Below are 13,825 nucleotides of genomic sequence, written 5' to 3' on the forward strand. Positions count from 1 at the left end.
AAAACTGGTCCACACTCACGGAGTAGTTTAAATGAGCAAAGTTGGGAACGGTTGGCAGGGCCAATTGGATAAACTTATTTACAGTCCAACGAGAAACAATCCACACCAGCAAGATACTCCGTACAAACTTCACAAAGTGATGCAACAGCGAGGGAAATCATGGGTACACCAGGTAGTCTACAGTCTCAGTTATCTGTATGGTTCCGGTCCCAGTGCAATACCCATGGTGGGATACTGCAGGGAAATAACTCTCTACCCACGCATACGGCTGGAGTTGGGAGGGTGTAGTGCGTAGACCTGTCACGGTGGCACTTACCAACTTCTGGTCCCGGATGGAGTTATCGCAGCAGAGGATAGGGCCAGTAGTCCTCAGGATGAGGTGTGTAGTAGTTGTCAGTTTGTGACGCCACCGTTCCACACACAGGCATTCATATACGGTGGAGTAATAAACACTGGACAAGTATATCGTATCTCGGGTCTTCAGGAACGGTTGCGGCCCGGCAAAACTTTACTTAGTTTCACTTTGCAATACAGGTAATTACAGGTACATTCACGGCAGCAGTTACAGGCAGAAGCTCAGAGGTTGGGAATAAAATTACACAGGAACAATACGGCCCTATAGTCCACGTTATCTATATGTCACCGGTCCTGGACACAAAATATACTCCGGAGCAGGCAAAAAGACAGCAATCTCTCCACATACACTCTTGCAAGACAAAATTACTTAGCAGAAGACTTAGTTTAAATGCACCCCACACATAAAATCACGTATTTCTGTGTGGTGATCCATTGGCCACACAGAAAAAATAGGTGTCGCAATGTGAACGGGTACCTGGTACAAACGATCTCTTTATACAGAATTACTTGGGGGAATGTCTCTCTCTCTCTGGGGATTTTTTGAGACTCACTCGTTCTCTCATGCGTTTCACATGTGGTAAGGCTGTCTCTCTGTCTCCTCCATATTAGAAGCTGGGAAACCAGAGATGTCTCCCTCTGCGGTTTCTCCAACGGATCGGATAAAAGGGAAGATCCTCAGCTTCTCATAGGGAGCCTCTCCTTTCTCTCCATTTTCAATGCAGGGAAGCTAAAGGTGCTTCCCTGCATCATTGTGAGTCCTCCAACAGCATGGGAAGATGATCAACTATCACTCCCGCTCTCAGACACTCACTTCTATAACTTCACCTGTACCACATGACACTGTAAGATAGATACATTCAGCATGCAGACAGAGCTGACAGGCAATGATTTTAAGAGAGTTAACCCTTCAGATGCTGTGCAACACACATACAGAAAATAGACAGGACAGTTTTGCACGGTGCATCCACATAAGACAGACATGTATGACAATTATGGAGGGCTCCAGGATGTTGTTCTGGGACACTACACCAGCACAACTTTTCTTCTCCTTTTCAGCTTTCTACCGGTCAGCACTCACATCAAACACGCTCTCCACTCTGCAACTGTCTTCGCTTTCTCTAGTACCTCAGTGGGTTAAAACCTCCGGCATCTCCTGGGTGAAACAAGCCCAGGGAAAGTGGAGGTCACCCTTCTCCCTCTTCCATCATGGTCCCCACTGACTGAAAGTGTCCGCATGGGTCTCTGGCAGCTCCCCTCTCTCCAACAGCTGCCAGGAACCAACAACTTTTGCACCCACATATATCAAACATGATCACGTGACAAAAACAAGATACATTTCCAGACATTCTCGGATACCAGACAATGAACTCATTCACTGCTGCAGCGATGCAATACAGATCATATTGAGGCAACACAAAAGACACTGACAACACGTAGGCACAAGACAATTTCATTCATGCATTATGGAGGGGCCCCGTTGTTCTGGGCCACTACATTCTGCCTGGACTGGTCAGCACTGCTCACATGGGCAGCTCTGGTTAATCAAAACAGTAGTGATTTAGACCTATGATGTATACTAATACACAATGTGCATCAGCTAGTCAGAGACCTGGTGTGGCCATCTTTGTTTCTTCAGGATCAAAGGGTCGCTTTAAAGTCGCATTTACACTGCAAAGATGATCACTAAAAGATGGCTTTTGAGCGATCATTTTGCATAAACTACTGCTTGGCACTAATGCCTATTACCTATTAATACCTAGTAGCAGCCTGTGAGCCCCTGGGAGCTGTATTCAGGAAAGAGACCTCCTGCTGTTTCCTAATTACTTTCACTTTGATCTGCCAGTGGGGCTGACAGCTGAGAACAGCTGATACAATGTTATCAGCTGTAATCAGATCTCCGCAGGCAGAGCACAGCAAGGAGAAATCTCTGCATCAAGATAGTGACTGATAAGTATCAGTCAGGAGGCTGCACTGCATAGAGGTAACTGCAATATACATATCTCTACCTCCATTCACTTGAATGACTATTGCTTCTTTGTAAAGCAGAGGAGCGATAGTAACTGGGACTGCTACGAGACACTAATGTGCCTGACAGTTGCAGCATCTGAGGAGTGGGCCCTAGCTTAGGAGACAGCGGGGATGAGTTATAGGCCTTGTCACAATGGCTCTACTGTCTCTTACCCGGGGGTTAGCCAGGGACATGTCCAACAGGGCCAAGTGCAGGCTATTTAAACAGAGGGTGACCAAAAACTGGTTTACCTTGGTTCTTTCTATGGGGTTGTCACAGGTGACACCACCATTCCTTCCTCCACGGTGAATGCGACCAATGGAATTCACGGGAGAATATTCTACAGTTCTCTCTCTCCTCACGATTGCAGCAAAGACGGCGGATACTCAACTCTGCGGAACATGGGATAAGAGGTATCCAAGGGAGATGGTTGATACCTTTCGGCTTCCTCCATTCTCACTTCCACAGCATAGGGGAATGCTGTGTACAGTGCTTCAAAGACACATCAACAGATATTCCAAGCGTCCTGTCTCTCAGACTGGTTCAGGCTAGACTAGGCCAAGAACTCACTTTCTTGTCAACTGACTTACACCAGACTCCAAACTCGACTCCGCTACACACTGCTTCAGACTGACTTAGACTGACTTGCACTCACATTCTGCAAACATTAATATAAACCATGATCAGGTGACCACAAACTCACAACACAAAATGATACATTTCCAGACATCTCACATACCACTTTCAGCACTGCAGAGGTGCACCACATACACTTCATGCATTCAAAAATTGCTGACAACATAAACGCAGTAGACAAACATGAAAGACATTTTGAAGTGGCCTGTAGCTCTTGGCCTCTACATAGTCATCCTGTGTAAAGGTACCTTAAGGGCGAGCACCCACTGGCGTTTTTTTACCTGCGTTTTGCGTTTTGCGTTTTGCGTTTTTCCTGCACAGGCATAGAGATAACATGTGTTCCTGTCCACTGGCGTTTTTTTTGCATTGCGTTTGCGTTTTTAACATAGGAGCTGTCAGTTGCATATGTGTCCTTATTTTTCTCCATGGAAATTAATTTGTAAAGCCGCGAAAACGCCGCGAAAACGCCGCGAAAAACGCCGCGGAAAACGGGCGGAAAAAACCGCGGGACACGCGGCGAAAACGCTGCGTTTTTTTCCCGCGGAAAACGCAAACGCCAGTGGGTGCTCGCCCTAAGGCTGGCTGTCCACGGGCTAGTTCTCGCATGACACGCTTTCCATAGGCTAACTATGGAAAGCACAGCCCAACGTCCATGAGTGGAGAATCATAGCGATTCTCCACTTGCGGAGACCTGTCAGTGGATATTCCCCGTGGTGGAATATCGCTAGCAATATTCCGCCTCGGCCGTGGACAGGCAGCCTTAGTGTGCATTTACCAGATGCTTTCCCTGGAGTATGTTTGTTTTCTATTGCAGATACAGTAAGAGAACATTAATTAGTGTATATAGAATGCATAGAGAATATTAGTCGCTGCAGTGAGCATTGGCTCCACTTTCATTATATAGTTGTGAAGTTGTACGCACCAGCCAACTGCAAACACAAACATATACGCTGGAGAAAATATGCAGTATTACAAATCTGTTTTAGAGGGGCAATATATTGTGTCAAGACTAATGGCCTCCGTGGCTTCTCTCAGATTGCATGAAAGCTTCTAACGGCAGAATATAAGCACTGATATTATGGCACCCGTAAGAGTTTTAGTTTGATGACCACTGTCTCTGATCTTGCAGGATACGGCCTGCTTGTTCTTGCGGGCCACATTACTGTTTTTGAATTCTTCCTGTACAAATATAACCACAGAGGTGAGTCAATCAGAGGAGCCTATATGTATATATGACCATACATACTGTATATTCATATCTGATATGAACATGTAATACTTTCATATGTTGTTCAAATGATAATGTGATGTTCAGTCCACCTAACAGTAACATGCATTACAATGCAGTGCTATATGCTAAGTAAGGTTAGGTTCACACAAGTGGTAATCTTTTCCATTATTTGGCTCCATCCTCGGAATCAAGCAGCAGAAAATCCAAAGGTGCTGGATCAGGCTTATGCCGGACTCAGATGGCGCCTTACGAACACCATTGGCTGTAATGAACCTAAGAAAACACCTTGTCAACAGTAGAACCCATATTGGACAAACTAAGCAAAGATTACCGGATGAATCTATGTCTGTGGGGAATCATTTTTCTGGAGCAGGCCATAGTGAGAAAGATCTGTCTGGGAAAGCAAACTGATAAGAACTTTCCGAAAATTGACATAAGGGCTAAATTGAACCCCTGGGTTCATGCTCCATTATATGGACACTTCACACCACCATCAGTGACTTCAGATCTGTGACCTCCTAGGTCATCACCTTTTATCCTTCCACACATACACAATTCTAACTTTTATTGCTCCGGCTTATCTCAATGATGTTTCACCCCATGTACAATATCTTGATGTAACCTTTAATTGCTTTGCTTGTCTCTCAGTGCTTCAGTTGTTATGGCCTGATGAAGGGGTCTCTGAGAGCTTGTACAGTAAATATAACTTTCTGGTTAGCCAATAATGGTATCACCTGCATAATATTTTAGTTGTCTTTATACAAGAGTGACTAACATCACATACATATGACCAATAACATTTTGACTGATTGGGTCAGTTTTACTAATACTGCCTAAAGGTTCATTCATATGTGGTAGATTTCGTAGACTTGTAACAAATTATACGTTCAAAATCGGCACCATTTGGTGAGGAATTTGACACGGATCTCGTCTAGTTTAAGTTTGCTCTACCTATTAGGGTACGTTCACATGTAGCTGATTTGGTGCAGATTTTCCACAACTGAAAATCTGCACCAATCAGCTACATGTGACCGTACCCTAATAGGTAGAGCAAACTTAAACTAGGCAGTCTTAAAATATACCAGATTTATCACAGTGACTCTGCTGAATGATACATTTGTCAATTTTTAAGACGGTCTAGTCTTCATTTATAGCACCTATTGGCTGGCTTCATTTACACCAGAAATTGCGTCAATTTTTAATGCAACTCTTGGCACAATTTTTGGTATATGGTGCCACATGTAGGCCATGCCACCTTTTCTATTAAGGAACAACTCTTTGTCAAACACAGCGAAAAACATGTCTGAAAGTGTCTAAAACACATACTAAATGTGGTGCAAAATATTTTTGACAGTTTTCTGCTGCAATTTGCGCCAGAAACCTTGTATTTTGTACTGTAAATCTGCACCATTAACTCTTGCTAAATGGTCATTAATTAGTGGGTGATAACTTGCGGCCATTTATCTTATTTGCATGGCCATCATTAGTGTTAGGTCTCTTGCTACGAATCTTGTCTTACATTCTGTTCTGGCCAATCAGCGTGTGATAACCAGCAGCTGTCATCCAGAATAGCTTGTTATATCCTACATATGTAACCTGGTTTTCATCCGGATGTTCAAGTCGAGCTGTAGGATTATGGACACTAGAATCATGCCCTTCTTGTAGGAACATACAGTACAGAAGAAATAACCTCTTAAAGGGGTTGTCCAACATTCCCCCTATAGGGCCCACTGTGCTAAAATAATAAAGGGAGCAGTACTTACCCATTCTCCTGACATCCATGATGCCAGGGGTTCGGTCAGGTGACTTCCAATGGCATCATCTGCCACAACAAGCACCAAGCCCACGGTGAGGCTGCAGGGCTGAAATGAGGTGTCAGAGGACAGGTAAGTATAGCTATTTTTGTTATTTTAGCACAGTGGGCTCTATAGGGGGAACGTTGTCCGGTAACCATACAATCCCTTTAAGTGACCGTAGTTCTTGCCACTTTCCCCTCATTCTGGGATAGGAAGGCCTGATGATATTTGCTAGCTTCTTCCCATCTCTTGCAGATCAGACGGCTATATGACCATTAGGTCTTTTATTTAGGAACTTACTAGTTCCTTTTGAGAGAGACTTTTAATATCTTTACAATATCCTGGGCCCCAAACGAGCTGAAGAAACGGCCTCCATAGCACATATGTCCTTGTATGTTTATTCTTCATGCTGTACACTAATACTCTGTTATTCTCTCCATAGAAGCCTCAACATCAACTTAAAAATGCAATAAACAGACTCAGTAATATACTTAATGCACAGAATGACTCCTTCACTGCTGACAGCACAAAAAACAATGAACGGAGGACAGAAATTCTAAAAAATGTGGAGAGATTGACGCTGAAATCTTTTATTGATGAGCCACGGAACCAAACTATCACAACAGCTGAACTAGGTGAGTATATGTCTCCACTCCCCCACCCCAACCCCAGTTATATTACTTTGTACTCGGCCAGGAGGACGAAAACATTAGAGCAATGTACGTGCCTACAAAAATAGCTGCTTGTAAAAGATCAGTGCGCTGTTATTTCCCAATTTACAAATAATTCAAATACAAAATGCCAAGAACAGTTTTTTAGCAGATTTCTGCACTATCCTTTTCTATCCACAAGCTCCGACTTGATTCCACTGTCCATTTTTTCTGTCTTCCTGATCCTTGATGTTTAAAATAAAAGCAAAGTGACCGCTGCTCCATCCATGCAGGGATTTTTCACACACCCATTCTTTGGATCAGTGAGGGTCCCAGTGGTCAGACCCCCCACCAATCAGAAGGTCATCACTTATTCTGTGGATATGGAATAACTTTCTATCTTAACACAACCCATTTATCCCTTTCCAATCCAGTGTCAGACCTCGTCCAACATTGAGATTTCCCTGCATAGCTCCCATGTTGGAGGAGGTCCGACACGTTTCTAACACTATGCAGAAGGGAGGGCCATCGTCAGAGTTCTCTTCTATATATGTATATCACAGTATGCAGGAGAGAGGTCTGATGTCGGACTTCTCTCCTACCTACTGTAATATACATATACAATTGCTGATGAAAGCATCCTGACATCATTTTTATGTGTTTCTATTGAGTAAATTCAAGGAATCCACAATTCGCTTTCCCACCCAAAATAAATAAGAGTTGCTGAGGATGTGGGTGCGGGGAAATTGGATAGGAAAGGGTGAAGGTCTCATCATATAGACAAATATGGATTATTTTCTCCTTGTATATATAAAGTGTTTAAAGACTCAGCACTCGCTTGTATGTTTCGGAGACATTTTCGGACTTGTATAACCTTAAAATCCATAGAACATTCTAAAATCCTTTCACAACTCTCCCCCTAAGGCTGTGTTCGCACTTCTTGTCCGCCACGCGCTCCAGGTGTCATTTATGAAAATCTGTATAAAAATCCATGCTTCCCAAAATCTACATCTCTTTTTTTTCAGATGTCTCCATGCAGCTTGTTCCTGATGGCTGCCGCTTCTTTGCACTGATTTTGAACGACAACCTTATGAAAGTTCCATGTCCCATGTCAAATCAAGCGAACGGTAACCCGAAATATGGAAGGACTAGGAGACTATAATGATGCATGTGTGCGGAAAGTCCTACACTTAGGCACAAATAGGTAGCGCCGACTCCAAGTGCCAATGTAACAAGGAGTACTTCATTTAACTCCAGATGACAACTATAAAGCAACGTTTCGGGAAGGCTGTGGGATATAAAAATAAAGGAATAGCAATTAATGGGTATGGACACAATATTGGCAAAGCAGGGAAAGAAAAACAATAATACCCAGAGAAACAATAGGTGGGAATAGCCTGTACAAGCATAGAGAAGATCTTGTGTGTTTCAGCTCCCATTTGTTTTCAGCTACTCTTCTTCAACCTTGTATTTTCCGCCTTGTTTTGCAGTCTTTTACAGACTATTAAAGATGAGCGAACACCAAAATGCTCGGGTGCTCGTTACTCGGCACGAAATTTTCGCAATGCTCGAGGGTTCATTTCGAGTAACGAACCCCATTGAAGTCAATGGGCGACCCGAGCATTTTTGTATTTCGCCGATGCTCGCTAAGGTTTTCATGTGTGAAAATCTGGTCAATTCAAGAAAGTGATGGGAACGACACAGCAACGGATAGGGCAGGCGAGGGGCTACATGTTGGGCTGCATCTCAAGTTCCCAGGTCCCACTATTAAGCCACAATAGCGGCAAGAGTGGGCTCCCCCCGCACTGTCAGCGTAAAGATCGTTCTCCTCTGCCATAGCTGTAACAGCTGTAGCAGAGAAGAACAATGTTTGCCCATTGAATTCAATGGAACCAGCAATACAGCAGGTTCCACTGAATGCAATGGGCTGCCGGCGATCGCAGGATGAATGGTCGGGAAGGGGTTAAATATATAACCCCTTCCCTGCAATTCATCCAGAAATGTGATACACTAAAAATATATACCAGCGTATAAGGCGACGGGGTGTATAAGACGACCCCCCAACTGTCACCTTATACGCCGGCAATACAGTGGAGCAAAGAATAAAAAGCATTACTTACTTCTTCAGACGATCTGCGCCGCTCCTGCAGACTGTCACTCCTTCCTGGTCCACGGACTAAAGCTTTCTCTATGAAAGGCTTGAAATCCCCGCCTCCAGAAACACAGCCAATCACAGCAATTCAATGACATCACTGTCATTGGCTGTGATTGGCTGAAGGCACGTGTGTTTCTGGAGGCGTGGATTTAAAGCCTTTCGTAGAGAAAGCAATGCTCTGCCGGGAACCAGGAGGGAGCGACAGCCTGCAGGAGCACCGCAGAACACCAGGAAGGAGTGACAGTCTACAGGAGCGGCGCAGATCGTCTGAAGAAGTGAGTAATAATTTTTATTCTTTGCTCCACTGTATTGCCGGCGTATAAGGTGACAGTTGGGGGGTCGTCTTATACGCCCCGTCGCCTTATACGCCGGTATATATTTTTAGTGTATCACATTTCTGGATGAATTGCAGGGAAGGGGTTATATATTTAAGCCCTTCCTGACAATTCATCCTGCGATCGCCGGCAGCCCATTGCATTCAATGGAACCTGCTGTATTGCTGGCTCCATTGAATTCAATGGGCAAACATCGTTCTTCTCTGCTACAGCTGTTACAGCTGTGGCAGAAAAGAAGGATTTGTCTTCTATATGTTCTCAATGGGGTCGGCGCTGCTGCCGCCGGCCCCACTGAGCGCATATAGAGACGATTTATGGCCTTTAGAAGGACCGTTGGGGTTCTTGAAGCCTACAATACACCTAACACTCTCCCTATAGCAGCTCCAACACGATACCACTTTCCCTGAACTAATGTCAGAATACATCCGTAGCGAGCCGCGGGAAGGGCAGATTTCAATACTCGTGTGACACCTTATCTCCCCAGCCACTCACAGCAGGGGGGTGGTATAGGGCTTAAACGTTGCAGGGGGAAGTTGTAATGCCTTCCCTGTCTTTCAATTGGCCAGAAAAGCGCGCTAACGTCTCAGAGAGGAAACTGAAAGTAACCAGAACACCGCGTGGTGCTCGTTACGAGTAACGAGCATCCCGAACACCCTAATATTCGCACGAATATCAAGCTCGGACGAGTTAGTTCGCTCATCTCTACAGACTATCCCTCCTAGTGTTTGTCTGGGTATTATTGTTTTTCTTTTCCTGCTTTTATTTTTTTCCCCTGGTTTGCCAATTTTGTGTGTGTATATATACCGTATATACTCGGGTATAAGCCGAACCGAGTATTAGCCGAGGCACCTAATTTCACCACAAAAAAACTGGAAAAACTAGGTGCCTTGGGTATAAGCTTAGCTAGACTAGGTAAAAAAAAACAAAAAACGCAATACTCACCTCCCAGACTTCGTCTGTGTCCCCGGCGCGATGGTCTCCCCGGCGGTGCGGCAAGCTGCTTTGTAATTCTCCCTGCTGTCATCTCCCTGCTCGGCTTTGAATTCCCCTGTCATCATCTAGTAGGTGTTGTGATTAAATCGAGTGCCAGCCAATCACAGCCGGTGCTCGATAAACCAATCACAGCCATTCAGTGATGTCCTTCACTGAATGGCTGTGAATGATCAAGCGCCGGCTGTGATTGGCTGGCACTCAATCCAATCACAGCACTTACTAGCTGACGTTGGGGAATTCAAAGCCGAGCAGAGAAATCATAGCGGGGAGAATTACAAAGCAGCTTGCCGCACCGCCAGGGAGACCATTGCGCCGGGGACACAGATGCCGGCTGAAAAGGTGAGGATTGTGTGTTTTTTTTTTTTCTCTACCTAGTCCCTCACTTGAGTATAAGTGGAGAGGGGCTTTCTCAGCATAAAAAAATGTGCTGAAAAGTCGGCTTATACTTGAGTATATATGGTATATTATTTATTTATACAGTATATACGCTATTTCTCTTTTTATATCTCTCAGCCCTCCAGTTGTCCATATATTTCTTACCTTTGGACTTCCAACTACCTAGATATCTCTTTCTATGCACTCCTTATGTGCATGTATTTAATTGAAGCTTGTTTTACCTGCACTTGCACAATCACATATGCAAATTTTTTGTGTAGCTTGATAAAGGGCAATTCGCCCAAAATGTTGCTCTATTGTTGACATCTGGAGTTGATCCAATAAAGTACCCATTGTTGCATTGGATCCTGGAGTGTGTGCTATTTGTGCTGTTCTATGAGTATATGGGCAATTTATGGTGTGGCCTGGGGGTGAGCACTCAAAGTTTTTCCAAAGGGCGTGCTGCTGCTTACTGTTCGAAGACTGCTGTGTAGCCCTACAACCTTATTCTTACATTGAAGTTAGTGGAGTCGTAGTGCAAGTCGCAGGTTGTCCGGACCATGGGTTGCAGGTTGCAAAAACTGTGACTTGCACCACGGCTCCTGTGACATCAGTATGGGTGTAAAGTTGCATAAATAGAGCTGCAGACTGCATATAGTAGGATCACGAGCATTATTTCATTGCCTGCTCGTGGCAACCAACTGTAGTAGCTTGGTTGCCACAATCCTGCTCCTACCCTGCTCCTATACCATAGATAAAGGATTGTATATATTGACTTTGTTCTTTCAGATGGTGCCATATTTATTGTCTACAAAGACCTCAAATCCAGCTTAAATGGAAAATTATCTCCCTTTGAAGAAGAGGATGAGGTGCTTGTAATCAATTCAAGGGTGGTCACTGGTGCCATTACCGGAAAGCTAACTGAAAATGTCACATTCCAGCTTGCACATATTCAGGTTTGTATAATAAGGATCAGGGTTAGCTTAACAATTCAGTAGGCAATGCATGTTTAACCCTTTTAGAACCAAGTACAGTAAATTTATGACGCTTAGTCATGGGCTTTAATCTCCGCCGATAGCAAAAATACGGCATGGGATTAAAGGCTCTGCTGTTGCAATCAAGCAGGAGCAGGTCAGGTTGCAAGCTGTTAGTCACAGCTGAGAACCCGAAGGAGAAGGGAGCAGCTTTTTTTCAACTGCTTCTGCCTTCTCCTTTCCTGGGTACATAGCGCTCAGTGAGCGCTATGTACCAAGAAGTGAAAGTGGAAGTGTTTCTTCCACTATGCGACCCGGTGATCACGTGACCACTGAGATCCCTTGGCACAGCAGAGCTGCATGGTCCTTACAGACCCTGATCAGTTCTATTAGTGACTGATGTCACTACAGGGGAATGTCTTGCCCTGTAACTGAGGCTCCTATGGATGCCCCAGCTACAGTGAAAAAGTGTCAAATTGAAAAACAAAAACAATGTAAATGTCTCCCAGTGGTCTTATATGACATCATGGAGACATAGATAGTAAAAGAAAATGGTTACAAAAATAAGTGAAACAAAATTACAGAATCTAATATAAAAATGCCTGCAGGCTTTTTCTTGCACCACTCTTTGACCCCTTTGTGTGTCCTTTGGTGGATGATTTTGGTGTTAGATTTGTGACATCCTCATCACTGCCGTAAAATCCTACAATTTGAGTTCGATGTATTGAGTGACTGTCAGGCCAAAGTTCCTATGTTAAGTTTGGTGGCGTTGTTGTGCTTCAGCTAACAGCGCCGCTAGAGAGAGTCAAGTGTTGCTAAGCGATGTTCATATCAACGTCCGCAGCTCAGCCAATTCATAAATCCCGTCTCCACAACGGCTGTGATTGGTTCTGCCAAGCAATGCAGCGCTGGAAGAACCAATCGCAGCCATCTCTTTGTGGAGGCCGAATTTATGAATCCCGTAACCAGGAAGTGATCTTCCAGAAAACAAGAGCCCTCTTGTAGCTATGTAAAAGGAAAAATTAAAAATTGGAATTTTTTTGAAAGTTGGGAGGAAAAAACAATAAATGAAAAAACAAAAAATGGCCTTTGTGCTGTTGTGTTTCAGCCAACCGCGCCACTAGGGAAAGTCAAGTTGTGATAAGCGACGTTCATATCAAGAGCTGTGCTTGCCAGTTTGACTGTTGCCATGTCCCCAAAACATGGAAGACCAAGCCGTGGACGATGAACAGCTCAAGTCTAATCCTTGGCTCGACTACATAGAGCCGATAATCGCAAGTGTATCTCTAGTAGGTCAACATCACTCCATACTGCAGTTCAAACTCTGGGATCTATGGACAACATTTGCCAGCATTACGCCCGCCACTTGCAATCTGAATGGAACCGTGACCACTACAAACTGTGTTACCGGAATGGAAAGCTCCTATTGGAAACATTCCCAATCCATCCTCCATTTGAAGAGTTAACAGCATCCAGTCCTCAATACTTGAAACACACCCATCAACCAAACAGCGGCATGGCTGTGGCAGCATTTACGGCTGAGCAGCGCCACTTTGGTTCAGGTCCAAAACGTTTTACTGTTGAGGGACAAGTGTACCATCATCTTTGATCACTTCATCCTAATCCTGGTGAACAGTGGCGCTTTGCTCAAAACTGGGTCCTGGACTTTGAAAAGGCAGCAAATTAAAGACAATCAATACCAGCAAATGAAAACCTTTCAAAAGATCTTTTGGATAAAATTCAACAAATTTTATTGGACTGTAACCCTTACATTCATCAATTCAAATCTGCTGCCAATTATCACACCGAAAACAGCGGGGGATGTCAAGATGAAATCAACCTTAGATTAATTGATATCGGTGGAGCTGATAGAAGATGAAACCTTCCAACAGCTGACCAAGTGGAAACCGTTTTTCAATTAACCAATGGAGAGATGACTTCAGAATAGCATATTGTCTTAAGCTGATTTCACAGAAAAAGCCAAAAATACAATACCTGAAGGTCTGCAAAGCAGACACGGTCGCCATAGGCACGATCGCCATAAGGCAGGCACAATCTCCGGGGCTTACGGCCATTGCACCTGCCCCACGGCGATTGTGCCGGTGGCGATTGTGCCTGCCTTATGGCGATTGTGCCTATGGCGACCGTGTCTGCTTTGCAGACCTTCAGGTATTGTATTTTTGGCTTTTTCTGTAAATAATGTCTTTGTTTTTTCCCTCACCTCTGTGATTTTTTTTGTCTTAAGCTGAGAAGCTGGTGAAATGTAGATATTACCTGTTACCAGTTCACTTTGCAAATCCCTTGGTTTACCAACT

General features: G+C 44.2%; 2 protein-coding genes across 3 annotated transcripts in view; both read left to right on the plus strand.

Annotated features, from left to right (window-relative positions):
• The window catches only part of ADGRE5 (adhesion G protein-coupled receptor E5), a 367,255-nt gene that overhangs the window by 76,658 nt on the left and 276,772 nt on the right, over window positions 1–13,825 (plus strand). The gene's annotated exons all lie outside the window — the stretch shown is intronic.
• Window positions 1–13,825, plus strand: part of LOC136613168 (adhesion G protein-coupled receptor E3-like) — an 81,465-nt gene that overhangs the window by 37,997 nt on the left and 29,643 nt on the right. Inside the window, exons 9-12 of the mRNA XM_066594013.1 lie at window positions 4,131–4,202; window positions 6,471–6,663; window positions 7,704–7,805; window positions 11,326–11,492. Of these exons, the coding sequence (XP_066450110.1) occupies window positions 4,131–4,202; window positions 6,471–6,663; window positions 7,704–7,805; window positions 11,326–11,492 (534 nt within the window). The remainder of the gene's footprint in view (window positions 1–4,130; window positions 4,203–6,470; window positions 6,664–7,703; window positions 7,806–11,325; window positions 11,493–13,825) is intronic.

This window comes from Eleutherodactylus coqui, chromosome 2 (genome assembly GCF_035609145.1).
Source record: "Eleutherodactylus coqui strain aEleCoq1 chromosome 2, aEleCoq1.hap1, whole genome shotgun sequence".
Taxonomy (NCBI): Eukaryota; Metazoa; Chordata; class Amphibia; order Anura; family Eleutherodactylidae; genus Eleutherodactylus; species Eleutherodactylus coqui.